Here is a 25,676-nt window from a genome sequence, read left to right as displayed (position 1 = left end):
CGAAAGAGAGTTCGGAAGGCAAAGGAGTGTATCGAAATACCCCGCGGGGAAAGTGGTGAGGGAAATTGGGGGGATTTGGAGGTCGCGCGATATTCACGAGAGCAGAACAGAAGACGCGGGCTATCGCAGAGACCCCGAAAGAAACACTAGTCTGTTTTAGGTAACCATTTCGGTCGGGGTTGATCCGCTCCGGGCTTTACAGCCACGAACTCTTTTGTCCAGGTAGTCTAAGGTTGAAGTCACTTGTTTGATGCATTTGCCATTTAATGATGCTATACTGTCTCTCGTCATTCTACCGAGTTCTACTCAACTTCGCTTACTTCTCACTTCGGTTCAAGGCAATGTCAGATCCTAGAATTGGTCTAAAATAATAGAAAAGAACTGAAAGAAAAAACACAACACATAGACAGCCATCGCCATCATGGTCGATGGATGGAAACGCCATTCGCACCCGTTTTCCATACCCGAACACGGTTCTAAGACTGATTCCAACTCACCACCCGCTCACTTCATCACGAAAGGTGAGAGGAGCCAGTCGCGGAAAGGAAAATATCAAAAAGTCCATGTACACAAAATAAAAAAGAAGATGAAAAGGGCAAAAGGCACAGGTTGTTGGGCATCAGTCCAGGCGAGTATCGCCGAAATCAAAAGACAAAAAATATCGTTGCCCATAGTCGCTATGCCATCGCAGGAGAAAATCAACGGAAATCACATGTCCATCAGCAGCCCATCCCCTCCGAGACATTATTTGGTAGAGTTGCTTCGATGCAAGATCTGTACATTGGTGGCACTGGTACCGCTGCCAACCGATCGTCGTCGCGGGCGAATCTCGCTGCCGCTACCGCTCCGTCGTCTCCGGCCACTGCTGCGAATGGAGCCTCGGCGTCGTGTCTGAAGCAAACGGACGTTTCCACGTTAGAATCACGCTGGCTATACATGGGCGGACGCGGTCTCTTAGCAAAAGACAAATACGAGGGCAACAGAGCCAGACACAAAGGGTAGTTTCCGCATAGGAATGCACGGATCTGGGCAGCAGAGCAGCACGTATCAGAATTGCACGGAACTTACCGAATTAGGGGTGCCCTCCCGACTGGGTCGCTCCTTGGAAGTATCGGGTTCCTCCTGCAACTTCAATGTGTTCAACCGCTTTTGGCTCTCGTGGGTCATGGCCTCTACTTCATCGATAGGCTCCGGAACGTCGAGAGCAGGGGGTGGGGGGGAGGAATGCCATTCTTCCGGTCTTTAGCTTGTTGCTCGATCATGTCCCACCGATCTGTGCGTGTCTTCTCTCGTTGATCTGCGCTGTTCTGATGCTCGGTATATTCGTGGGAGCATTCATCAAAGAGCTGTGGGTTAATCTCCATGAACATCTTCATGGCATTGTACACCATGCTGTGAATTGTTCTGGGGGTGGGTAAGCTGATGAACGTTTCGGGACGTGTATTAATCTTACCGGTTCCAATGTCCCTTTGAATTCTCGTAAAGGGGGGCGAACATGATAGGGAGAATGGTCTCCACATTGTCACTCACGAGGTTGCAGAAGTACTCGTTGTTCCAGAAGTACAAAGCACGTTCGGCGACCTGGAAATGAGGACTGGCAACAGACTTGGCCAATTGGTGGAACAGAGGTTCCTGGACCTTGGCAAATTCACCTGGGTCCATCACCTCAAAGATATCTTCAACTTCATTCAGGTACATAACCTCCTTGGTGCTGTTCGTCTTGGGCCAGAAGCGGAGCAAGCCAAGAACAACCTGGTAATATGATTAGCATCGGGGATTAGAAGAAACGGATATCAATGCTTACATCTTCAGTCAATGTGGAGTCTTTCTCCAGGAATTGCACAATACAATAGGCCAGCTGTGGGTGGTACATGCTGAGGCTCTTCACCTTGTGCATTGGGAGGAGGACGCGAGTCAGGAACAGCTTGTGCTCTTCCTTCAGCGGCAAAGCGAACCCGTTGATGATCGAACCCAAAATCTCCAGCAATTCAGCGATACCGTTATGCCTTTCAGTCTCGTACATGAACTGGAAGAAGACGTTGTTGATAGACCGACGGATGTAAGAACGCAAGTTCAAAAATTTGCCATAGATGCGATGCAAGGTCGTTTTCAGGAAATCGCGTTCCCGTGGGTCTTCTGAATCAAAGAGATCAAGCAACTAGGTGAGGTTAGTCATTGGGTCATGCATGCAACAAGTAAAATGAAACATACCGAAAGCACAAACTGATGGTCGATGTATCCCTTTGCAATGTTGGTGTTGAAATCCTGGCTCTCAATGAACCTCAAGAAGAACTCATATACAACCTGAATATGGGGCCAAGCAACTTCCAACACAGGCTCATCCTCCTCTGGGTCAAATGCTTCACCCTGAGGTGTCATAGGCGGAGGGATAGGGCGGAACAAATTCTTGGCAAACATCTCAACCACGCGAGGATACATAGGTTCCGTGATGACCGACCGGTTGTTAGCAACATAATCTAAGAGTTCATGAAGCGCCAGCCTCTTGATCTCCTTGGACTTCATATCAGCCGTAGGGTCGTTGAAGTCGAAGATAATATTGCACTGGTCGATCTTTTGCATGAACAGGTCTTGCCGGCGGTTGGGGGGCACTTCGTGGAAGCCTGGCAGCTTCTCCAATTCCCTTTGACGCTGATCGGAGATATCAAAGCGAGAGGAATGCTGGCGCTTGGGGGTTCGAATTCCTTCTGAAATGTCCTTGGGTGTGGTCTGCAGCCGATCAAAGACGTGGGACTTTCTCGGGGGTGCGAGGTCTCCGGGCATCGTTTCAGCGGCTCCAGGGGGAGGGACATGCTGTGAAATCAAAAATTGTTAGGAGATGGATATTTGGCCATAGAGCGTTGACTTACCGGTGCACTTGGACTTATGATGACGCTAGGAGCTACAGGCTGCCCTTGTCTAGTAGGGGTTCCTGGTCCGTTGCTTGCGGGCTGACCTGCGGCGCCAGCCTGACCCATGTGTTGGACTGGAGTGCCAGGGTGAGGCGCACCTGCAGCAGGGGCTCCGGCTGGGGGGACATTGTCCGGAGACTTGTTTCGCGAGTCGTTCAAAGAAGTTGTGGACGAAGTGGGGGTACCTTGGTTGGGGGATGAGGACTGCTGTGTTTGGGAAATGCCAAGCGACGACTGGTTCTGCGAGGAATCTTTCTTTTTTGATGACTTGTTGGCGTCTTTCGCCCGCGACAACTGCTCATGCTAAAGCCACAGCGTTAGTTTGATGTTAAGCTGAGTAAGGGGCTGCCCGCGTGCTCAAGAGGGATGGGAGGTGGTCGTGCGGTAAGATGCTCGGGGAAGGGTTGGCGGTAACTCACCACTCTCTGTCTGAAACCCTTCATTTTGACGACTATTTAGATAGCCACATGTACTCGGCTAGAAACCTCGGTGCTAGTGCAGCAGACGCCGCACTCTAGCCAGAGTAAATCAAGGGGTGCCAACGGAGAAGGCCGCTCAGAATAGCCACGAGGGGGAACTTGCTTGTACCTAATAGGAGAAACTGATGAGCGGACCGGTCACACAACATGCTAAGTGGCACTCTCAAGGGAATCGACTCTGGACTATATTGAGACGGTGCGGTTCTCGGAGGGAAATCCAGGCCTCAATGGCAACACCACCAGCGCTCCAAACAGGGTGTAGTCGCAGCACGCGCACGGGGCAAGACGTCTCGATTGGAAGAAAGGGCGAACCGGCCATGGGAAACCAGTGTTCGATACGACGTACCTCCGTAGTTTCGAGGTTGACAATTGGGGATTTGAGGGTGAGGACTGTTCGGAGCAGATGTTGGTATCGGACGGAGGTGCTTGGCTGGATCTCCGTGTCGCTTAGTGGCAGGCTGGGAGCGGGGGGTTTGGGAGCACCAGTTAGACGGCACTCAGGTCGCAGCCCAGGACGAGATCACGAAAAAAGATTTCCGAGGAAATCACCGAGTAGCCAATGTACAAGAGATCAAATAAAGATGATGGTTGTGGGGAGGAGGGAGGGAAGTGGATTGTTGTTGAGGTGTAGGGAAAGGCGGGCTGGTTCTCCTGGCTGTGATGGTGAGAGGGGAACCACCAAGTATTCTTTCTTCTACATTTCTATGTGAAATGGACCTCTGGATTGATCCTGAGGTTCTAATTACTACTCGACAGCCATAGCGTCTCTCCCTCTCCCCTATACGACTTTGTATGCTTTTTGCCGCTTGTTTCAAGTTTGCTTATGTCATGGCACGTGACCGCAGGGGCGATTTCGATTCTCAGGTACCGACGACGTCACTGGCAACTATAGACAAGCTGAGGTTTTGACAGTATCTATGAGTATGTATTGATATCTTCATGAGCGTCAAGTCTTGCTGGAATTGCCGGAACTCGAGGTCTGTGCTCCAACCCCACTCTATGGATAGCATCTTGTGCTGTAGTGGCTTATATGGTATCCAAGTAATTTGTGGCTTGCATGCACGATTCTGCTTTGGATCTATCACGCGGGTGGGATTTTATAGCTGGATTGGGCTGGGTTGGCCTTTTTGTTTCAGACTGTCCAAGTAGGGAAATATATTGTGGGTTGCTAGCAGGTGAAATTCTTGGTTTTCTGTGACTTCATATGATATATTCTGGAAAATATGACAGCCTGGATATTTATCCGTGAGAGAATGGTCTTTTCCTTTCTATTCGTTCTATTCGTCCCCAAAAACATCCAATTGGAACTGGACTGGCTTCCTAAGCCTATATATATAACTTAGAGCAGACATTCAACTCCCAACATAAGTACAGCAAAACGATGACACTGAAACTTATTATGTTTTGCTCAGATAATTATCTCACATCAAAAAAAGCGCGGCTAGTCTTAAAAAGCACCGAATATATAATCTATGTCATGGTCATATGAGGATCGCTTGGTGCGCGTGAGGCTGAAACCAAGTCGGACTTTGCGTCGTATGTGATCAAGCTGGTGTGGTTTCACAGTCTCATCATCTAAAGTCAGTTGAAAATATCACACAATAGAAGAAATCAAATGGGAGCATGATATAGAGACATTCATGTCAAGAGCCAATCCAACCAATCAGCTGAAGATTTGGCGCCATTTGATGAGTCATCATATATATGCCATTCGGCCTAACCGCTTGTGGAATATAGACTCGGAACCTTTCTTTGATGTGAGAGTCCTATACATGACTTACGCGTGGAAAACAGTGTAGCATACACAAGCTCTACAGATAGAAGATTGCCGAGGCCAAACCCTAACGAACGTGGCAGTGTTGCGTTTGAACGCGTTTGCACTCTTCCCCCGAGCCGATCAGCCACACGCAACCAACGATAATTGAGCGTGGAGGCACCTCAAAACAGTCCAAGAAATCGTCTGCTTAACATATAAAGAGAGCTGGCTCAACATGGATGGCCAACAAGTTCTGAGAACAGCCCCAATCTACCCAGTCCCATCCCGCCTCCTCGTCAGTGTCGAACACCCTGCCGTAGTGCGCAATGTCGACAAGGCGATCGATACTTTAAATGGCGACACAGGGATCAAAACAGTGAGAAGAAGAAACTCAATGAAATGACCAACCAAGAACATCTATACTGACATGCTACAGTTCCTGAACCCAGCCAAGCCAGATACACCGGCAAATCTGGTTCTTCGACCGGATGATGCCATGGCCCGGCCTGTCCAGTCGACCAGCAGTGCATCAAACAATGTCCTGCTCAAGGTGACCGTTCCCAAGCGGACGGGACGGAAGCGCAAGAAGGGCTCGGATGGGCCTTTTACGGACGCACCAGAGTCTGAAGATACCGAGACGCGGCCACGACGGTCAGCTAAGGATCTGATGCGCAGCTTGCGTAATAACCCGTCTGCATATCATATTGAACCAGTTGGGAAGATACAGCGCACTCATGTCTTTCGAGGTTGGATTTCATGGCATCTTTTGTCGATATCTTACTAACCCCGTACTAGGAATGCCGGACTTTGTCTACTCGACTACAGCAAGCTCATTCACCAACCGGTTCCGGAACCAAATTCTTCCATTTGACTGTGAGTGCCGTCGACAAGTGTCCAGCGGGTCTTATCTAACACAACTCAGTCGAGAAAATGAAACAGTTCGAGCTGGACATGGGCAAAGGGGCCACCACTAACGCAGATATCATTCCACCACCATCCTTCAGCCATGGCGATGTGCCTTTCCATTACATGTAAGTCTCCAATCCACTCCAAACCTACCAACGCAAACTGACAACCCAAAGCTACCGCCAAAACCCAACAGTCAGACAGTCAATCGGCCAATCCGGAGAAATAACGACAGTGAACACACAACAAGTGCACAAAGTTCTAACCTACCTAATCCCCTACGACGCAGAAAAAGTCCCAACAGAACCACGACCAGACCTCCCCCCAATCGAAACCCTAGACAACAGCATGAGAAGCACAATCTCCAAACTGCGCGCCCTCTACGAAACCCAACCAGCCTGGACCCGCCGCGGCCTCCGCAACAACTTAACAACAGACGAAGACCGCACAAACCTCCGCCACGCCGTTCCGTACGTTGGCTACATCTTCCGCTCCGGACCTTGGCGCGACGCAATTATAAAACTAGGCATCGACCCACGCACCTCCCCGGAGTACCGCCACTACCAAACATTCATGTTCAGACTCCTTGCAAGAGAAGCAGAACTAGCGCGTGATGGCGCAAGTGGTCGAAGACATAACCTACCCAGACCATATGACCTGCACAATGCGCAGCTATCAGCCAGTGGACAAAATACCAGTTCAGAAGATGGCTCGTCGAGCACGCACATCTTCACTGGGAAATTACCCTTCTCGGCGGACGGGAAGATCTGGATGATAGCCGAGATTCAGGATGAGCAGTTGCGACGGGCTTTGTATCCGGCTGAAGAGGTGGAAGGGTTCTTACGGGGGGAGTGTGAGATTGTTGCTGATGGATGGTTTGGGAATGGGACGCTGGGGAAGGTGAAGACTGTGATGCGACATAAGATCCAGGCGTTGATGGAAGGGAGGGAGGCTGACGATGAGGAGTTTGAGAAGGTGTTGGCGTTGCCGGATTTTGCGAGGTCGGAGGCTGATTTTGAGAAGTTTACTGTTGATGGGGAGCCTAGTAGTCGGGAGATGCAGCTTGCTACTGAGGTTCGGTCTGCTATTCGGGGGTCGCCACTTTGGACGAGATTGCCTGGGAATAGGGGTGTTGGGAGGGGGAAGGGTAGGGGGAAGGGGAAAGAGAAAGAGAAGGGTGAGGGTGTTGAAAAGGGTAAAGGGAAAGGTAGGGCTGGGAGGGCTGGAAGAGGGAGGAAGGGCAAGGAGGTTGCGTTCGAGGAGCCTGAGCCTGAACCTTATGCTGAAGAGCAGATTGATGAGCCCAGTGAAGGCGAGGAGGAAGAGATTGAGCGGCGGGAGATGCTGGCTGAGCAGGTTGCTGCAGCCGCCGAAGCGAGGGATGCGGACCAGGATGAAGATGACAGTGATAACTCGGATGAAGATGGCAGTGATTGATCTAAATTTACAGACTTACTTTATCCTAAGCGCATAGCCGAGATGGAGACAGAGAATACTCATTGCAATAAACTCATTATCATTTGCTCGGAAGGCATAGCGGACGCAGACCACTGTGTACATCATAAAACATAAACGTTAACATAATCATCAGCATAAGCATCAGCGTAACATCAGACATGACAAGACGGGAACTCATTAATTAGACGGGGATAGTAAATGAAGGTTAGCCCGTGGACACAATAGTGCAGCAAAGGGTACATGATTCGTAATAAGCATGAAGCAAAGAAAGACAACAGACCAAACAATGGACACCATCCAAAACAAAGATAACGGCCACGTATAAACGCCAAACAAACAAATTGGTATTGGGGCCAACCAGGCCAAAGACACGAGACACCGAATCCAGATGCATATGCGAGTGGTTTTGAGGAGAGCTCATCAGGAAGAGGGAGCAGTATTTTCATCTGAGGCTGAGCTATCAGCGCTGTGGGATTCAGCCTCAGACTTGGCAGTCACAGCTTCCAAGACCGAAGCGATGGAAGTAGAGATGAGAGCTTCCTGATTCTGAGCAAGAGGCGAAGAGGGTTTCTTGAACTCAACAGGCTCCTCGTGGACCACGACATAAGAAAAGGCATTGCAGTCCTCGGCATAGAAGTCGGCAGCATTGAGCTCGCCAAGCGGGGCGCGGTCCTCATCCATCTTCAATTCCTTACGGGGAGCAGGGGCGGCAGTAGCAGCGGTAGTGATAAGAGCACTGGGGAGCTCAATTCCAAGCTCGGCAGGAGGGATGTTCTCCTTTCCACGGCTATCATTGGGAACAGTCTTGCCCTCGTCATCGCTGATATCGAGAACAGTAGTAGAGTGCTGCATAAGGTTGGTCATCTCGTCCTGCTCCGAGTCGACATGAATATCAAAGAACCAAGAGGTAGGAGTCTTAGGTGCTGGCTTGGGAGAAGACGAAGTCTGGAGAGCGGAAGCGAGCGAGAAAGGACGCGCGACAGCGCGCTTGCCGGATGATTCAGAACGGGGCTTGGAGATAGCAGAGCGACGACCGGGCTTGCTGGACTTTGGGGGAGGGGAGCGACCAGCAGGCTTGAGAATCGGGGCAGACTTTGGGGTTGAGATTGACTGCGAGGTTCTCAAGGGAGTTGAGAGACGTGGGGAGACGATGGAAAGAGCCATGCGGGAGGTCTTAGGCTTGGAAGCTTTGGGTTCTTCGTCGTCGCAGGTGCGCTTGCGCTTTGTGGAGAGTTTAGAGGGATCGATATTCTCCGAGTCGACGAAGATGGTGTTGGGTTTCATAGACTTGGGACCTGTGGTTCTGGTTAGATGATCCCAGGAACATATAATCCTGGTTCGAACTTACCAGCATTGCTTTGACGGTTCAACTTTGACATCAGAGGACGCATAGTATCGATGCAGCCCAAGGGCTGGCGTGTGGGAGTCATGGTGAGAGTGGCCATGGTGAAAGAGAGAGAGAGAGAGAGATCGGGTTTGTTTTGGTCAAGTGGGGTTCACGCTAGCTGACAGAGTGACAGGCCAAGGTATTGGATAGTGTAATTGATCGATAGTTGATATAGTAGGAAATCGAATGATTGTATATGGTCGGATCACAGTTAATAAAGAAAGGAAGGGATCTAGAGTCCAGTACACCGCACTATGATCGAATGTCTTGGATGGGAGGACGAGGCTGTAGTTATACTTGAGACTTGCAGGTTTAGGTTAGAGGGGAGGCAAGGAGAATTATAATGAGGGATCACAAATGGAGGGCGGAGGGACTATTTCAAGGACTATTCTGAAGCCTGCATAGCATCAGCGCGTCGCGTCAAGTAAGTATGTAAGGTATTCGGAGATGCCAAGTTCAGGTGTGGCGGTTACAATGCAATTCTTCGCGGAATGTATGAAGATACGCGCTTTATTCCTTCCCCCAGGTCTATAGTTCTTTATTTCATGAGTCCTCTAATTATTCTGTTACTGTCAATTAATGATATTTAACTCATAAACCCATCTCAAGCAAAACCAGTCTTGTAAGTCGCGTCCATCCCTTGAACGCGTCTGAAGTACCCGATACTCGGCATCCCGCCCCGTCAGTACTATCCGCGTAAGTATCCAATACCTCCACGCGACACGAAGTCTCGCGACGTGACGAAGAGCGCTAAAAGATGAAGTGACTGAAAGTTTGCCAGCGCATCAGTCTCCATTGGCTGCCACTAATTACGACTCAAGCCGTGATGAAACCCATGCATGCAATGCACGAGGGGCCGTGGAGATTTGAGGTAATGGTGGAGCTGGAACATCTTGCGGTCTGTGAGACGTAGGTGTCGACATAGAGAGACATAGCTGGAGATGAATGTGTCTGGAGATGTCTCGCGTGTCAGGCTGGGGATTGTTGAAGGCGTTTCATAGGGCATCCATCCCTTGAAAGGTCGGTTCGTGGAGAATGGGCTATTAATAGGGAAGGTATGCACCTATATGCCTTCACCCCCTCGTGGGCTGGATAAAGGCTGGATATTCCCCCTCGTACATTTATCCTTGTTGCATTCCTGGAAATGAAGGATGGTGAGCCTATCCTTTCCGCCGTAGACGTGTTCTTGCATCGGCATCGGCATTGTTCCACTGGGTGTACAACGGTTGATCTAGTCTATCTTGATATAATGTACATTCGCCCATGACATCAGATCTCATCCTCAAACGGAATGCTATCCATGGCACCTTGACGTTCCACCGCTCGAGCCGAGGCCCGCGCAGCCAGCCGCATTGCCTCGTCCATCACCGTCTTATACCGGTATGCTTTCTCGTCATCGGCCAGGTCCTGCCCGGCTTTGCCGGCCCCACGACGCTGCTCGCGCCACCGCGCCACCTTGACAGCGTACCCTCCAGCAAAGGTGTCCCCGGCAGCAGTGGTATCCAATACCCGAGACACAGGCGCCGCAGGGATCTCATTCGTGAAGCGCTGCACACCGTCACTAGGCCCTGAAGACCCACCATCCGTGGCACTGTACCAGACACCCTTAGCCCCTAGCGTGATAAGCACATAGGTAACGCCGAGCTTGTGGAAGTACCGCGCAACCATCTCCTTGCCATCGAGACCCTCAGCATCAGGAACGACACGGAGCAATTGCTCCAAAGGCGGTGTCATGAGCTCTGCCTCGGTCTCATTCAAGATCAAATGATCCACAGCAGCATAAACATCCTCAGGCAAGCCACCCGGAGGCGCAGGAGCCGGGTTAAGCATAACATCAGGACCGCACTCGATGCCGCGCTTCCCAGCAGCACGGTTCTTAGCCTTGAATGCGGCAATCTCCCGTAATGTCCCAACAGTGGTATCAACAGGAATCTCACCCTGCATGACAATCACATCCGGTACAGGTGCCACAAGTGCCATACCCAGTACTTCCGGTGTAGGTTGCATACCCTCATAGTTTGCACCAGGTGAAAAGACAATGCGGTTCTCGCCGCCAGCCGACGAATCAACAATGATAACCGCAACACCGGTGTAAGCGTTCTCAACAATCTTAACTCTGGATGGGTCAACACCGGACCTTTCGAGTGTTGGCTTGAGCAGTGCAGAGAAGTGACCGTCTAGTGCGCCGACTGCGCCCATCATCTCGACTTGGACATCGCTGGTGGAGGGTGCGGGGCCTGTTGGTTTGGCTCTGGACATGCGGCCGCAGGCAACCGCTTGGTTGGCGCCTTTGCCGCCTGCACTTGTGAAATAAGACGAAGAGGTTATTGTTTCGCCTGGGGTTGGGAAGCGTGGGGTCACGGAGACCATGTCGGCGTTGAGGGAGCCGATTACTCGGATGAGGGGTGCCATGGTTGTGTTGTGCTCGTGGGAAGGTATTGGTGGGCGCTGTTCGACTCGAAGTGGAGGAGAGAAGGATGAGCTTGGTCGTAAGGATCACAATATGCTCAATTGTAAATGGGGCTCGAGGTAGAGACGTTTGAAGTTGTTCGCTGGAGTGAAGATTGGAATGACGTCGGGTACATTGTGGGGCAGGCCCACTTACCTCAAGAAGTACAGTCTAGTAAGGTTAATTACTGTACAGAGGTACTGTACTTCGAAAGTCTAGGATCATTTGGGAATAGAAAAAAAACTAGCTAAAGAGCTCATACAGAGGAACCCCTTTCTCCCAAAAAACATCTTTATCCAAGGGCACAAGACTACTTTTCGGTTGATATTGGGTCATGTGACAGCTGGATGTATAGGACTCACGCACATCAGGCACCTAAGCAATTTTCTAGAAACACTCCTTCGGAACTCAGATATTGCAGGTGGCAAGCGTACCACTTGTCAGTACTCTGTACCCAGACAGAACGTTCACGTAGCAAAGACTGACTGATTTTGTTCCCCCTAAGCCTCCAAAGGCATATTATTTAAGCTACGAACCTATCACGCTTTCTTTGTGCTTCATGGGCACTTGGCCTATCTTTTTATCCCTCTCAATACTACCCACAGCTATGCTATATATATATATATACTTTCAGCTTCTCGATGACGAACCTCGTCTATTGGGGGGGGATGTTTTCTATTGATAGGTGCCCACGCTGGTTGAAGACATTCCCAGGGCCTACGAAATATATAACAGCCTGAATCAGTGCAACAGGCAGCATTCAAAGGCTTGTGCTACTGATTTCATGTACTTACAATATCAATGATACCCACTGATCCATTTTGCAGGGACTTGGAATCAGTCTCGTTAAGATGGCGCGCAAAATACAAGAAAGAAGCGCAACGACAACTAGACCTAGACTGTTGCAAACCACACCTTTAGCCCACCACAGCATAGGCGCTACTACCTAGGTCTTATTATAGCGAGTAAACCGGGTTGTGAATTGTCCACGGGTGGCAGAATCACCAAGAGTATCCATGAAATCCGCTATTGTTAGAGTGATATGGGCTCAGACAGAATAGAGACATGTTTGACTTCCTGTCCTCTTTTACGTAAGGCTACTAAACATGCTCCCAATGAGGTATGAATGTTCGCTTTCAAGCCCTTAATGCGGCCAAATGGCAGCTACAATCGCGTCGGGACAAGTTGAGTAGCTGGTCTTTGACAAGAAATAAAAACCAAGGAACATATATATGTAGTTGACATCGAAAACTATAATTCAACTAGGGTTATTAGCCAATCAAGTCTAAATGAATGTACCACGGTTGATGCGGGATCTACAGGCAGGTACATAGCTCAGGCCGCAGGTGTACGTGACGTGAACTTTCCGTTTCATTTGCATGATATCATTGTATTCTGATACTTTCTATTGACAGGACATGAGGAGTAGGTTCAGGCTATCATCCACCTATTGGAAGACCAATTCGCCGTTGATGTTGGTGATACGCTCGGCCAGGTTGATGTCCGCATCCTGACCCTCTCCATCCATGTTACCCAAAACCGCCCGAAGAATAGGAAGCTCGTCGTCTCCTTCACGATCGAAGCTGACATCGGAGGCACTTTCGTGGAAGTTCTCGCCCTCCCAGTAGAATTGGCCTAGCACGAGGCGTCAATACTTGTCACAGCCTAAGAACGAGACGGGACCGAAGCAGATGGCTACTCACCATTATCGTTCCCAATGATACCGTTCAAGTCCAGAGTAGACTCTTGCTCATCACCATCCTCGTTACGCAGGGTAGCCTTGAGGATATGACCATCCTCAAGCTCGATGTCAGTGGCAGATTCGTGGAAACTCATATTGTTGATATCGGAGAGAAGATTGCAAAGTAAAGTGTAAAGACTCTGGATCATAGAACTGGAGAGGAGATGAAAATGGGGACACAAACCCTCTTTATATACCCCATTCAGACAGGATACAATACGCGCCGACCCAGAACCGACCATAGGCTCACGATCGTGCAGCAGCCCCCCGGTTCTTGTCCAACACTTGGCCTGGAATCATTTGCCAGCGGCACTATCCAACGATGCCATTGCAGCTGGGACAGGCGGGGCATTTCTCGGGCGTACAGGCATTGGAGGTGCGGGGATACTCTACCGATGGGGGGATATGTGCAAGACAAAAGAGACATCTTTGGTCCAGTATGTAGGGGAGTGGATAGGGAGTGGAGAGTGTCAGGATGGCAATATGCAGTACAGCTCACAATGAGTGGACCAGACCCAGCGTGAATACCCACATTAACATCTTGCCCAGACATTCAAAGCAAAGGAGCACAACGTGTCTTTGATAGAAGGCGTCATTATCGTGGCGCATGGTGTGTTTGGCCGTAGAACCAGCCACAGGATCGTGAATGGCATCTTGTGATGTTGCACTGTGTATGCAAGCCAAGCATGCATGACTCTGTGGCATGAAAGGCTGAAGTTGGGGAACAGCCACAGGACCCATGTTGCAAATGACCATTTGACGTTGAAAGAATTGTGAAATGCTGGTGCCTAGTGGGAGCACTGCAGTCGACCGAGGCTGGTGGCACGCCAAGGATGTTCGGGGATGCAGCCTCATGTTGTCAGTTCTTGGCAGCAAGGATTGTGGGTATGGGATTGTTGACAGCCACTGGCTTTGGCGCGTGTGGCTGAACAGGGCTAGCCTTATGACCGCTGGTATTGACATGTCCTTGGCATTGAGTGAGTTACGTAGGTATGTAGCTTTCAAGGCAGACACGCAAGAGATATGAATGAGTTAGTTATGGAAATGTCTAAGGGTATCTTCATGTTAGTATCTTTGCAGCCACAGATTGCTACGGGTCCCATGCAGGAAGCCAATTATATTTCTCTCTGACTTCGTGCATGGAACCGTAGACCCGTCTGTAAATCTCCTCTACCGTACCATTTGAGATGTTGTATGTTGCTGTCTGTCGACGATCAACCAGAAAGAGTGATTTTGATATCGAGGGCCAGGTGTCTGCTCCGCACAATCTTCTGACTTGCGTACCGGTGTAGGAATTTTGGAGCAGGCTCTTTATAATTTGCCTAACATGCGTTAGCCTCAGGAGCTTGGTACCTCTGGGGCTTCTCATAAGCAATATGATCCTAGGTTAAAAAACCAGCCGCAAGAAGAGAGACAAACCTAGAGAGGAACCATGCAAGAAGCGATATACTTGTACTGGGGAACGTGCATATGATATAAGAACCTGCTTCGACAATTTGCAAGTGGGAGTTCATATACCTAATTTGACGGTCTTTGAAGAGCATGCATATTGAAGAAGCGATAGAAAAACATAACAAGGCTTTGTATTGTAGCAGGACAGCAGATAAAGGATAAGGATAAACAAAAGCAAGCTTACAAACAAACTTACAAGAACAAAGATTGAAGGAGGGGATGTATAAAGAGGCCGCCAAAAAACAAAAAGTAATACCACCAGCTACCGGGATTAAACGCCCGCATATAGGACCCAGAGTCTAGGATGTAATGAGCGTTGAGCCAACTAGACTAGCTGGAGATAGACTTTGAAAGTGAGGTGCTTAACAATTTGATATGGGCTACTCCCGATTAAGAAGGTGGGGCCAATACATTGCCCCGGGCAAGTCACCATGTGATGACACACTATCAACCATGGACGAAGAGTTCGCCTACCACGGTTATGAGAGCACGATAATAACGTCATCAGAACTGACTGCTCAGCTAGCATCCCGATGCTTCGAGCTCCGGAATCACGCTGTGGATCTTTGGATATAAGTCTACTAATGTGGCGAGTCTACAACCCACACGACAGAGGAAGTAAATAGAGTGCAAAGTTTAATTTCATTCATTGAGCATTCCAGGCTAACGAGCGGAGCCTAGTATGGGACAATCCAACAAGAAAGTAACCTAAGCAGAGGCCGAAACCTCGAGACGCTTATAACCACCACCAGCGGCAACCTCCTTCTGAAGGGTAGCCATACGCTTCTGGTCGCCAGTAGGATCATTAGAGTCGGCATCAAGATCCCAGGAAAGGTACTCGTTGGTGTAGTTGGAGACGAAGTCATCGTTAAGAATTCCAAGACGCTTGCCATAGTTGGTGACCTTGTTCCAGTCACGAGCAACGTTCTTCAGATCACGCGAGAAGTAAGCGAACGAGCGCTCAAAGATCTTGCGGTTGACAGGAGTGGCCATAATAGGCTTGACATCAATGTATTCTTTGTAGGCCGTAGCCGGGTCCGCAAGAACAGCGTCCGTGCCGCGCTTGACGGCACGCATGAACTTCTGAATCTTCTCCGGGTTCTCGGCAATGAACTTGTCATTGGCGATGTAAAGGATTGAGCAGAAGCAGCAGCAGCCGAGCTCGGCGAGCTGGTCGATGCGGAGCATCTGCACGTCGTCGCGGGGACGGTTCTGCTCGGCGAGCCACTCTTCCAGCTCGACCATCTGGACGTTCTCGAGACCGATGCCGGCGTCGATGTCGCCTTGGATGATGGCCTTGGTGACGTTCATGCCGCAGCGGACGGCTGTGTAGTCGTCTGTGGTCATGCCGTAGTACTTGGTGAGTTCATCGATCTGAATTTTTCCGAACTCGCCAACGTAGCCAATTCGCTTGCCCTTCAGCGAGCGGAAGTCCTCGGTGATACCGCTGGACTTGAGATACACGACTCCGGTGAAGGGCTCATCGAGCAGGGAGCCGATAGAAGTGACAGGGAAGTCACGAGCCTTGGCCTGGAGGGAGTCAGCGATGATCTTTGGGACGAATTCAAGAGAGAACGAACCGCCAGAGTGTGGATCATGGCCTTGAAGCCCATGTCGACCTTGCCGCTACCGATGATCTCGGTCACATCGGAGGGGTCGTTGGGTTCGAGCAAAGCCACCTTGAGGCCTTCATCCTTGAAGTAGCCTCTGGCCTGTGCGAGGTAGAGGGGGGCGTGGTACGGGGTTGCGTGCCTGAAGAAACAAACACTTAGCCAGCTGAACTACATAGATCGACCAATGCCATTGAATGACAGGGGACAAATAAAAGCACTAGGACTGCCAGCATACCAGTTGGTCAAGAAAGTGATCTTGTCGGTAGACATGATGGCAGATAGATCAAACTGTTATACTTCAATTGAGTCAGTATGCCAAGAGAGAAAGCACCCGGTGCTATCCACTCCACATCAGGCCATATCCATCTCATGCTCATGCCGACGTCCTCGATCGAGAAGCGAGACCTGGGCAATGAGATAACTGGATAAAATGAACCTAGAAGCAAAAGTGAACAGAACCAAGTACAAAAACACAAGGGGAAACAATCAAAGTCACGCATGTCCTTTCGCTAGTATTGTCTAGATCAAGTTTTGACAGTATAATCTCAGAACAGCCAGCTGGTCGGAGAATGCCCGATAGGGTTCCCAACCAGCTGAACCGAACACCTGTCATGCGTGTGCATCGACTGTTATACGAACAAATACCTTGACCCATCTCATCATCTTAGCGAGGACAATGTCCTGCAACCCCGCAGGGTGGACGTGCGCGGCTCCATTGGGAGTCGTACCGAAGGTAAACGTTATAGTTGAAGTGAAGTAAAGTGAATAGTTGAAAGAGAAAGAAGAGGAGGGGCAGAGGAGGGGTTGAAATAGTCGAAAAGGGCTCACCGATGAACTCTATGTGAGCTCCGCAGTTCCGATCCGGAGCTATACACTCCGGTCCTTCATAGCTTCACTCTGTCCCCATAACTCTACAACTCTATAACTTCGTCTATAATCTATATATAATCTACTGGCTACGTGATCATGACTTTAGTTTCACTGTTTAGTAACATTGGCTTCAAATGCATAGAAAGATCACAGTAATTAAACAAGTACAAATGACGTCAGGTGAGGGGTGCCCGGCCAAGAGGAATGAGTTGCAGTACAAAGTACATGTACGGACCCTTCGGTTATACGGCTATTGCTCTCCTATTTCGGACTTTCGCTGGGCTGGTGGCCGTTGATGGATATGCTGTCCAACGGGGACTGGGGGCGGTCCGCGGTCTTGCGAGTTCGCAATGTAAGTGGGAAGTGCTCCTCAGGCTCTTCCTCCTCACTACCCAATGTATAAGTATTAATAAGCAAGTGAACGGGATGGAAGAACTCACGGAAGCTTCCAGGCAATGTAGTCCTCGGTGCTCAGGCCTTCGTGGCCCTCCTGTAGGGAAGCAAAGTCACCGGGGGTCATCATTCCGGAGCGATCCCGGGGAGATCCCGGAACAGAAAGCGGGCGGGAGATCTTCTGGTCAGTTCCTCCAATGATGTCGAAGTACTCCTCTTGGCCCTCGAAGGAGGACGGGTAAGCTGTTCTCCAGTTAGTCATAGCTCCAGTCAATACGGGCAGGGTCCATACCTCTTCTCAGGGCCAGCTGGCGAGCCTTGACGTATTCCAAGCCCATGCGTTTCCAGTCAAGCAGGTCACTCAGACGCTCTGTTCGGTTACGCTGGTTGATACGCTGACGACGACTCTTCTCAGTGAAGTTGAACATGAACTCGGTCAGCTGGTTGACGGAGTCATCCACTCCCTTGGAACGACGGTCCACAATATAGATGCCGTAGTCGGAGGAGTTCTCAATCAATTCCTCCATGTAACAACCAAAGCCAGAGAGGTTAGTGGTGATACTGGGGACACCCATGACGGTACACTCGGCGGGGGTGTATCCCCAGGGCTCATAGTAGGAAGGAAAGACACCCAGGTGGGTTCCGCGGACAAAATCATCATAGTCCAGAGGGAGCACAGGGTTGGCCGAGTTCAGGAATTCGGGGTGGAAGACAATCTTGACCCGGTCGGAGGCTTGGTTGAACAGCTGGACGCGGCGGAGCTGGTTCAGGATAGGATCCTCGTGGTCATTGTGCATGTTGTGGGTGACAATCGGGGGCAGGCCATGGCGCTTCATGGCGAACAGACGGCGACGGAGCATGACGCGATCCTGACTGGTGATCAGGTCCTTCTCATCGGGCATGTTGTCGCCTTCCTTCCAGGAAAGACAGCGCTCGTACATGCGCTTGCCGATGCCTTGTTCAATGTTCTCGATGGTGTCGCGCAGAGACTTGACAACGGCCTGTCCCTTGAGGGACTCCACTGTTAACGAGGAGGTCTGGGCTGGCATAATAATGAATGCGACCACGGTCATGGTCGACCCGGCAGCTTTCAGGCGGTGGTTCAGACGAGCCAGGCCCTCAATGAACATATCGACACCCTTATTACGGAACTCATACCGACCAGCGGTGAAGAGGTAAAGAGTGTTGTCGAGATCAAAGTCATTGTGGCCATAGAAGTGACCCCGAACAAAATCATTGATCTTCTCCTTGGCCTGCGAGTGCAGGTTCTGGAACTCGTGCATAGCAGAGAACTTCTTGACATTGAGGCCATTGGGCAACACACCGTCAGGCTTGCGCTTCAGCAGATGCTCACTCTCGAATGCGGTAATGTGCGAGACGGTTGTGAAGACATCACAGCTGTGAGTGGCTGCACGCTCAATACAGTAGCGGTGGTAGATTCCCCGCTTCCCTGCCTCCGCATCCACATCAAAGTACTGGAGATTGTTGTAGAAGTCAACCGAGCCAGCACAAAGATAGCGACCCAACAGTGTGGCGTGAGTGGTGAAGATGGTGGTAAGGTCCATGTGCCGCTTCTTCGTCAGTGGCAGCGCCACACCAGCCAACCATTCATGGAAATGAGCGACCACGGCGCGGCGACGATCATGGGCAATGTACTAAAGTGGGGAACATGGTCAGTTTCTCGCCTTGCGCTGGGTTAGAGCATTACGTACCTCTCCCAAGAACCAAGCAACCAAATAACCAAAAACGATGGCCTCATTAGTCTCGTTATCGGCGGCGGGGGACGGGATAGCAGAGTTGGTCCAAAGATCACCCTTCCACTCGTCCAACCACCTGTAACCGGTACCGGTGTTAATGAGGAGCACCCGAGGAGCACCCTCAATGAGCCAGCGACCGTAGACCATCTCGATTCCGCGCTCCTTCATGGACTGGATGGTCTCCCGCATGGCCGGGTTGGCCGGGGTGAGCTCTTCCACCTCGACGGCGGCCGAAGCCTTGTTGAGGGGGCCGATCAAGGTGTAACGCTCGCCGTATTCCGCCGTAGTAACGGGAGCTTTGGACTTTAGGACCGAGTAGATCCCGCCCACACGGTTGGCCACTTCGGTGGCCACCTCGAACAGCATGTGGTTGCGCACATCGCGCTTGATGGGCTCTCCGTTCTCCTCCATAGTGTATAATATGAAGAAAAATGAGAGAAAAAGAGAAAAAACCTGCAGAGGGGGGGGGGAAGGTCTCTGAACCTTGGAAGAGCTGCGACTCGGTCTGTGCGGAGAAAGTGGAGTTCCGGGGGAGAGCTCGGGGTCTGGGGTGGTCAAGAGATCGAGAGATCAAGGTGTAGACGAGGGTTAAGACAAAGCTGGAGATGCAATGCTAGACACTGACAGACACTGACAGAATGAAAAAGAACCCGAATGGTGTAGCGTCGAGTTGTTCTCCGGACTGATAGCTGCTGTGTCCCCCTCAGAAGGGAATGACGCTCCCTAATATAGCCCCCGGTCAATCTGTGGAATTGTTGAGGTGTAAAAAAAGGTGAGAAGAGGCGACAAGAGGAAACAGAGATTTCTCCAAAGTACTTGGACCTGACCTGGACCTGAATGTAACGTCTGGACTATCCCGGGTACGGCGTAGAGTGTGATCGGGCCGCTTCTCATCCCGTGTCCACTCTCCTCTACTTCACTTTTGCTACTTCTTCAATTAGCTTGACATGATTGGCATTTGCATGTACTTGGATTTGTTTTGCCTCCAGATCTACAGATTACATTCCAATTGCTTTGATCCGGGGAAGCTCAATGACATCATAGGCTGACAATGGCAAGCTCCACTGGTCCACGGGACTTGGCCGCTCTCTACTCTACAGGGAGACATGCATGAAACTGCAAGAGCATACAAGGCGATGCACCCGAATTTGTAGACCGTCTTGGCATGTCTCATCACGAACTGAATGAGCTCAATCGTCTCAATCGTCTCCGTGAACTCCGTGCGGGACCCCTGGCGACCTCATGAGGCAGGGACTATGAGCCGGTTAAGTATATTCACCTCTCGGCCTTTGCAACGGTATATACCCTAGGTCTCCATTGATTGGATGAGAGAAAATCTACTTCTCTTTCATGCCCGCAAATCACCTCAAGATGACCTTGCGGTTGACTCATACACATAAAGATTATTGATCGATCACTAAGGCATTTCATGCCGCTTCTTGGTCCATCCACTCCATTGTCGTGGACAAATTGTTTTGTTTGAAGACATTTTGTTGGAACTCCTGCCCCCGGAGTCTTAAAGCCTCCCCGCTGTATAAAGACGGGTGCCTTTTAAGGGTGTGAACCCTCGCAAACCCTTTATTGCATAAGCATTCAGACATCTGCAAAATTAGCTTCAAATTAACCCCAGTACTATGCAAAGCTCTGATCCATGGAAAAAATCCGCTGACGGACGAAGGCTGTCCAATGATCGACTAGACCGTTTGGTCCTGGTCTATGGCGCCTTCTTTTTCCCCTGCGTACGGCGTCCTTACCACCGATATAAGATTCGCCGGCAGAGAAATAGAAGGATTCGCGAAGCCGAAGCTGCTTACAAGATACGTAACGGCCCGAGGACAAAGGCTAAGTGGTTTCGCAGGCTTGTGCCTAAGAGCCGTGTTGACCACAATGATGCTCAGGAGGATATTTATGTTCCTGTGTCTTCAGATATTGATGGCCTGGAGGCCGGACAATACGAGAAGTCCGATGTCTCCCGTGTACTCAGCGGGACGAAGCCATGCCCATTGGATCCCAGTGAAGATGATCTTTTTGGGGTAGCTGTTGTCGCTGAATTCACGCCAGTGCGAGCACGCTGTGTGGACATTTACTCTATGACTCCCGCTTCTACTCACCTCGATGTATACTGCAACGACTGGCCTGGTTCATCGCCAAACACATCCCACGTGTCTATCATACGCACCCCAAGTACACCTCCTTCTTCCATTTCTTCCAAGCAGAACGTACGGCCGAATACTTCGTACACTGCTTCTACAATGGTAGGATATTTAGAAGTACCCCCCAAAACATACACAGCAGAGAAACGCCAGGAAATCAAGCCCTTGGCTAATGTGTCGGGCCATGATGAGACAGCTTCACGTTCAAATCCCCGTTCCGCTACTCCTACGGTAATTGAGCAGCAGGACAAGCCTAACCACTCACGCTTCTATCGCTCAAAGGACAAATATCTCCAAGCAACCAAGATCCCAATTTCGACGACCACTTCCGCTATTCTCCCGGCAAACAAGCCTTTCGGAACACCTAGGCTCTCGTCTCCATCTCATGTGGAGTGCAAGCATTGTGGTATTACCATTCCTATGGCAGACCGCTCTACCCAAACTGAGAAGTCTCCCCGTTTAAGCTCACCCATTCTTTTTCCTACAGCGACAAACATTATTGCTATGAAAGGGCAGCTTCCCTCACATGCTCCCTTCTTGAACGACAGACATGACCAGATTATCTCGACAGTTCCTGTCAATGATGAGAACCTCGAAGACGTGGTGCCTCCGCCTTTGAAAATCCACCAGGCTGGATATGACCCGAAGTCATTCCGAGCACGCGTGAAGAAAAAAACAGGAAGCTCGTCATTGGACGACATCAAATCGTCTACTCGGTCCCCTCAAGTTCCTTGCACTGCAAGCTCAATTCGGAAACTGCGAGGAGTAAGTAACCCACGGGATGTCCTAGACAAAATGCGAAACGGCGCACTTCCGGACAGACCCTCTATTCCTGATTTTAAGAAGCAACTGACACGCAAACCAGTCCCTCCTCCACCGTTGTCTACTTCTGCAACCAGGACCAATCCCCCACAGCAGACCAACCGTCCGGTATCCAACCGAGGAGACCGTACAGAGCACCATCCAAGAGGTCAGGTACCTCAAATCTATGCACCAGAATGGTCGGATAACACCAGGCGTTCTGAAGAGACAACTTTTCCAGCCAACTCAACGAGGGCACTGTGGCGCAATATGCCAGATGCCTCAGCTCGCAACCTGTCGTTGAACAGACGCCAGGCGCCCCAACAAACCCTACAACAGAGGATTGCCATCGCAAAGTCAGAGAATACAGCTCAGTCAATCACGCATCTGACTGGACCACAAACGCATGTAGTTCAAAACTCCCCAGAACGCGTCGTACCGCTAAGGCTTGCACCGGGCGTACCTGAATCGCCCCTTGTAAATGACATCCATCCCGAAAACCTAGTCTGGGCTCTTGAGCCTCACTATCACACACAGTGGCGCAGGCGGGAAGCTCGTCCTATCAATGACTTTGAACAAGCACCAACGTGCGATTAGGTTATCGGCGCCGGTTTAGCTGCAAGGGCTCGCAGGCCGAGGCGTCCTGACGCTTCTCATGCAGATGTTGGAGAACTGATCCCGGTTCCATCGGCCAACCCCGCAGCGCAAGATTTGGACCCTTGTTTGGATACCCTTGCTGTTTCCCGGTATCTTCATCGGATGGCTAGAATACAGAAACCCGCAAAGTCACGAAACTATGTTTAAAGGAACGGATATCTATATTCTATTTGGAGGATTTACTCTTTCTTTTCCAATGGCATAGAAGGCTGGTTTTCATTTTGCGCTGATGAGTTGCGCAACTCTACGGATTTCGAGCATGACCAATTTCCTAACCCACACAATTTCTAGTATCTTCCAATATTAATCAAATTTAATTCCAATGTTGTCTTTCGTATTCCAAAGACCCAGTTCCAAGGCAACAAGTACAAGATCGCGATGTTCCAACGACATGAAGTCATGGCTCTCCACTATGATTTCATGATGCGGTCACGCTAAGCCTCTGCCAAGAATAGCATCGACGAAGTATAAGTAGATGCAACCTCACTCACTCCATCTTCTCTCTAACTACAATCCTCTACACTCACTCAATCAATTCTTCTTTTTCAACTCTCAAAAATCAATCAACATGGTTCGCGGCGCTGAGTACGACAACGGTCTGCCCCAGAGCGACAACCCCATCGAGAACGGTCCCAACAAGGCCCACGGCGTTGGCAACGAGGTATGTTCCTTCCAATAATTCCAATAATACACCCGATTCCATCATCGAGAATCCATTCTAACAAACAAATCCCAGTCTGCCGACCTCAGCCGCGCCCACAAGACCGCCCCCATGCCTGAGGAGACAGGTTCCGGCCGTGACGTCTTCCCCAGCCAGCCCAGCGGCGGCTACGAGAACACCTCCGGCAGCGGCAAGGGCGGTCACGAGCCCAAGTCCACTGGCGAGAAGAAGGGTTTCGGTGCCCTCCCCGGTCAATAGGGGAACTGGCTTTAAATAATTGATGCTTTGTCATGTTCTGATGGAGCTGGGTCTCCTGTATAAATAGTATTCTTAAACTGCTGTTTGTGTTTGGAGTTTTGTGGATGGCTAGGTCTTGATGACCGCTGTTGCATATATGAATGTCAATGATATACGATTTATACTTCATTTTGGGCTCCTTGTAGCTTGGTTTTGTGTCGTAGAGATTGTCGACAACTTTGGTATTGGTGAAAATAAAATAGAAAATAGAGGCTGGAATAGATCGAGGACGATACATCAAAACTTTGTGATCGCTCTGAAGTTTGGTTTTGTGGAGAGACTATCTAATGATGTATTTTATGAGTAATTACCCTACGGAATGAATATAAGCAAGTTGCCTAGCCAAAATATCACCCAAGTGTAAACTAATTTCTATACAGTAGGATCAGACAGCTACGAGGGTTTTCTTTCTCTCCAACTCTCCACCTGAGTACTTCACTTTCTACTTTACTCTTTGTCTTACTATTTATCTCACCTTCTTTTTTTGTCTTACCCTTCACCTCACACTTTGGCTTACCTCTTATTGAGTTTGCTGTATTTCGTTACACAAATCCTCTCTATAGATTGCCTCTCCTCTTTCCGACAACTCCTCTCTCTCTCTATATAGCAAACACCCCACCGAGTCTTTAGTGAGTTATCCTTTGCTATTCCCTAACTATACTTATCGAGGAAATCTAACAAGTAATACAATTATAGAGACCATGAGTCTCAACAACCATTATATAACATACAGCCTGGACCTTGAGGCAACCCGAGCCTAAACTGGTTCCAGTCCATAAAGCCTTCACCGAAGCCTTCCACCGAGGCAAGTTTTACCCCGACTTCTGGAAGCGGCGCACGCTTTCCCTTGAATATAAGATGGAGAAGGAGGTCTTCAGCTTCACTGCCGATCCTACTGCTATCCAGCGCATTTCCGAAACCAAGCGTAACGTCAACGACCCAGAGGGTCTTGATCAGCTTCGTGAAATTGCTCGTCTTTTCGAACAACACCTGGACAACGATGTCCACATACATTTCCATCACTACACGGACTACACAGGGGAGGCAAAGCACCTGGGTCAGGCGTGAGCTAGAATGCTCGCTCACACAGCAGCTGGAGAGATGCCGGTCAATTCATTGTACTCTGGAGAAACCATTCCAGAACAGCGGCATGCGTGACATCTGGAACCTCATCTCATCAATTTTTCATGCAGATGGATGTATGTGAATTGGCCCATGACAGCAGAGCTCCACTAACAAAGGTTAGGTGACCACCTGGGGATGCTCGACAATGAGCCTGCGGTGCCACTTTCCCCTTCAAAAGCGAACAGGAGAGCACAGAGATTGTGACAAAGATCAAGTATCTCTCTCTTCCCTCCCAGATCACCAAGCGCCTCTTGATCTGGGCAGTCTCCTCCCTCAGGGGCGGCTGCGGAGTTGCGGCAGTTGTTTGGAAAGGAAACCGCAAGGAGTCGCGTCGGAACGAGAGGAAGCCGTCCGTCAACTTCCCATTTCGGACAAACAAGCCCAATCTGGTCGAGCTTTTTGCTATCAAGTCTGCCCGCCAGGTAGTAGTGGACGATATCCACAAGGACCTCGCTGAAGCCGTCAACCGGGGCAGCCCTTACTCTTAACTTCTGGAAGATCTCAAATTCGGGCTTTTGGTGGGACTGGATGTTGATTGAACGAGATTGGCCTAGAGGAACAAAGAATGCGCGCCAAAATAGACCACAAGTGCCTAAATTTAGTGGTCAGTAGAACTTTTTGATAAACTAAACCCTTCGCCATGTTCATCACATGAATACAGGAACTTATTAGAAAATGCAATGACGTCTTAATTGAAACAGACATCCTATTCATGTTCACAAACGCCAGGCTAGATCTATAAATGCAACCGATGGACAGTCATGTAGTAGCACAAAATGACAAGAAGTGTGTACAGCTCAAACAGGGTGCGT

General features: G+C 50.0%; 10 protein-coding genes across 10 annotated transcripts; 4 read left to right on the top strand and 6 right to left on the bottom strand.

The window, feature by feature from the left end:
• Positions 1 to 744: 744 nt before the first annotated feature.
• Positions 745 to 3,352, bottom strand: N7508_002575 (protein phosphatase 2A regulatory subunit RTS1; the record flags this gene model as incomplete). The annotated part of the gene is made up of 8 exons (XM_058460641.1): positions 745 to 891; positions 1,069 to 1,090; positions 1,198 to 1,404; positions 1,454 to 1,752; positions 1,805 to 2,158; positions 2,212 to 2,811; positions 2,868 to 3,212; positions 3,329 to 3,352. The coding sequence occupies 8 exons, from the start codon at positions 3,350 to 3,352 to the stop codon at positions 745 to 747; spliced, it is 1,998 nt and encodes a 665-aa protein (XP_058324173.1).
• Positions 3,353 to 5,379: 2,027 nt separating this feature from the next.
• Positions 5,380 to 7,487, top strand: N7508_002574 (transcription factor TFIIIC subunit TFC1; the record flags this gene model as incomplete). Its single annotated transcript, XM_058460640.1, has 5 exons — positions 5,380 to 5,520; positions 5,581 to 5,890; positions 5,940 to 6,017; positions 6,067 to 6,175; positions 6,227 to 7,487. 5 exons carry the CDS (start codon positions 5,380 to 5,382, stop codon positions 7,485 to 7,487), a joined length of 1,899 nt encoding a protein of 632 aa, XP_058324172.1.
• A 441-nt stretch (positions 7,488 to 7,928) lies between these two features.
• Positions 7,929 to 8,953, bottom strand: N7508_002573 (uncharacterized protein; the record flags this gene model as incomplete). The annotated part of the gene is made up of 2 exons (XM_058460639.1): positions 7,929 to 8,803; positions 8,857 to 8,953. The coding sequence occupies 2 exons, from the start codon at positions 8,951 to 8,953 to the stop codon at positions 7,929 to 7,931; spliced, it is 972 nt and encodes a 323-aa protein (XP_058324171.1).
• Positions 8,954 to 10,164: 1,211 nt separating this feature from the next.
• Positions 10,165 to 11,307, bottom strand: N7508_002572 (ribokinase; the record flags this gene model as incomplete). Its single annotated transcript, XM_058460638.1, has 1 exon — positions 10,165 to 11,307. The coding sequence occupies one exon, from the start codon at positions 11,305 to 11,307 to the stop codon at positions 10,165 to 10,167; it is 1,143 nt and encodes a 380-aa protein (XP_058324170.1).
• A 1,484-nt stretch (positions 11,308 to 12,791) lies between these two features.
• Positions 12,792 to 13,234, bottom strand: N7508_002571 (CVNH domain-containing protein; the record flags this gene model as incomplete). The annotated part of the gene is made up of 2 exons (XM_058460637.1): positions 12,792 to 12,979; positions 13,048 to 13,234. The coding sequence occupies 2 exons, from the start codon at positions 13,232 to 13,234 to the stop codon at positions 12,792 to 12,794; spliced, it is 375 nt and encodes a 124-aa protein (XP_058324169.1).
• A 2,011-nt stretch (positions 13,235 to 15,245) lies between these two features.
• N7508_002570 (NMT1/THI5 family protein) lies at positions 15,246 to 16,420 on the bottom strand (the record flags this gene model as incomplete). The annotated part of the gene is made up of 3 exons (XM_058460636.1): positions 15,246 to 16,067; positions 16,118 to 16,289; positions 16,386 to 16,420. The coding sequence occupies 3 exons, from the start codon at positions 16,418 to 16,420 to the stop codon at positions 15,246 to 15,248; spliced, it is 1,029 nt and encodes a 342-aa protein (XP_058324168.1).
• An 861-nt stretch (positions 16,421 to 17,281) lies between these two features.
• Positions 17,282 to 19,581, bottom strand: N7508_002569 (glycogen [starch] synthase; the record flags this gene model as incomplete). The annotated part of the gene is made up of 4 exons (XM_058460635.1): positions 17,282 to 17,408; positions 17,461 to 17,656; positions 17,706 to 19,068; positions 19,126 to 19,581. 4 exons carry the CDS (start codon positions 19,579 to 19,581, stop codon positions 17,282 to 17,284), a joined length of 2,142 nt encoding a protein of 713 aa, XP_058324167.1.
• Positions 19,582 to 20,804: 1,223 nt separating this feature from the next.
• Positions 20,805 to 22,721, top strand: N7508_002568 (uncharacterized protein; the record flags this gene model as incomplete). The annotated part of the gene is made up of 1 exon (XM_058460634.1): positions 20,805 to 22,721. The coding sequence occupies one exon, from the start codon at positions 20,805 to 20,807 to the stop codon at positions 22,719 to 22,721; it is 1,917 nt and encodes a 638-aa protein (XP_058324166.1).
• Positions 22,722 to 23,349: 628 nt separating this feature from the next.
• Positions 23,350 to 23,700, top strand: N7508_002567 (uncharacterized protein; the record flags this gene model as incomplete). The annotated part of the gene is made up of 2 exons (XM_058460633.1): positions 23,350 to 23,442; positions 23,518 to 23,700. 2 exons carry the CDS (start codon positions 23,350 to 23,352, stop codon positions 23,698 to 23,700), a joined length of 276 nt encoding a protein of 91 aa, XP_058324165.1.
• Positions 23,701 to 24,597: 897 nt separating this feature from the next.
• N7508_002566 (uncharacterized protein) lies at positions 24,598 to 25,352 on the top strand (the record flags this gene model as incomplete). Its single annotated transcript, XM_058460632.1, has 2 exons — positions 24,598 to 24,803; positions 25,043 to 25,352. The coding sequence occupies 2 exons, from the start codon at positions 24,598 to 24,600 to the stop codon at positions 25,350 to 25,352; spliced, it is 516 nt and encodes a 171-aa protein (XP_058324164.1).
• Between the last annotated feature and the right edge of the window lie 324 nt (positions 25,353 to 25,676).

This window comes from Penicillium antarcticum (assembly GCF_028974205.1).
Source record: "Penicillium antarcticum strain IBT 31339 chromosome Unknown utg000002l_segment0_segment0, whole genome shotgun sequence".
In the NCBI taxonomy this organism is placed as follows: domain Eukaryota; kingdom Fungi; phylum Ascomycota; class Eurotiomycetes; order Eurotiales; family Aspergillaceae; genus Penicillium; species Penicillium antarcticum.
Note: the sequence above shows the minus strand (reverse complement) of the source record. Positions and strands in the feature narration are given on the sequence as shown.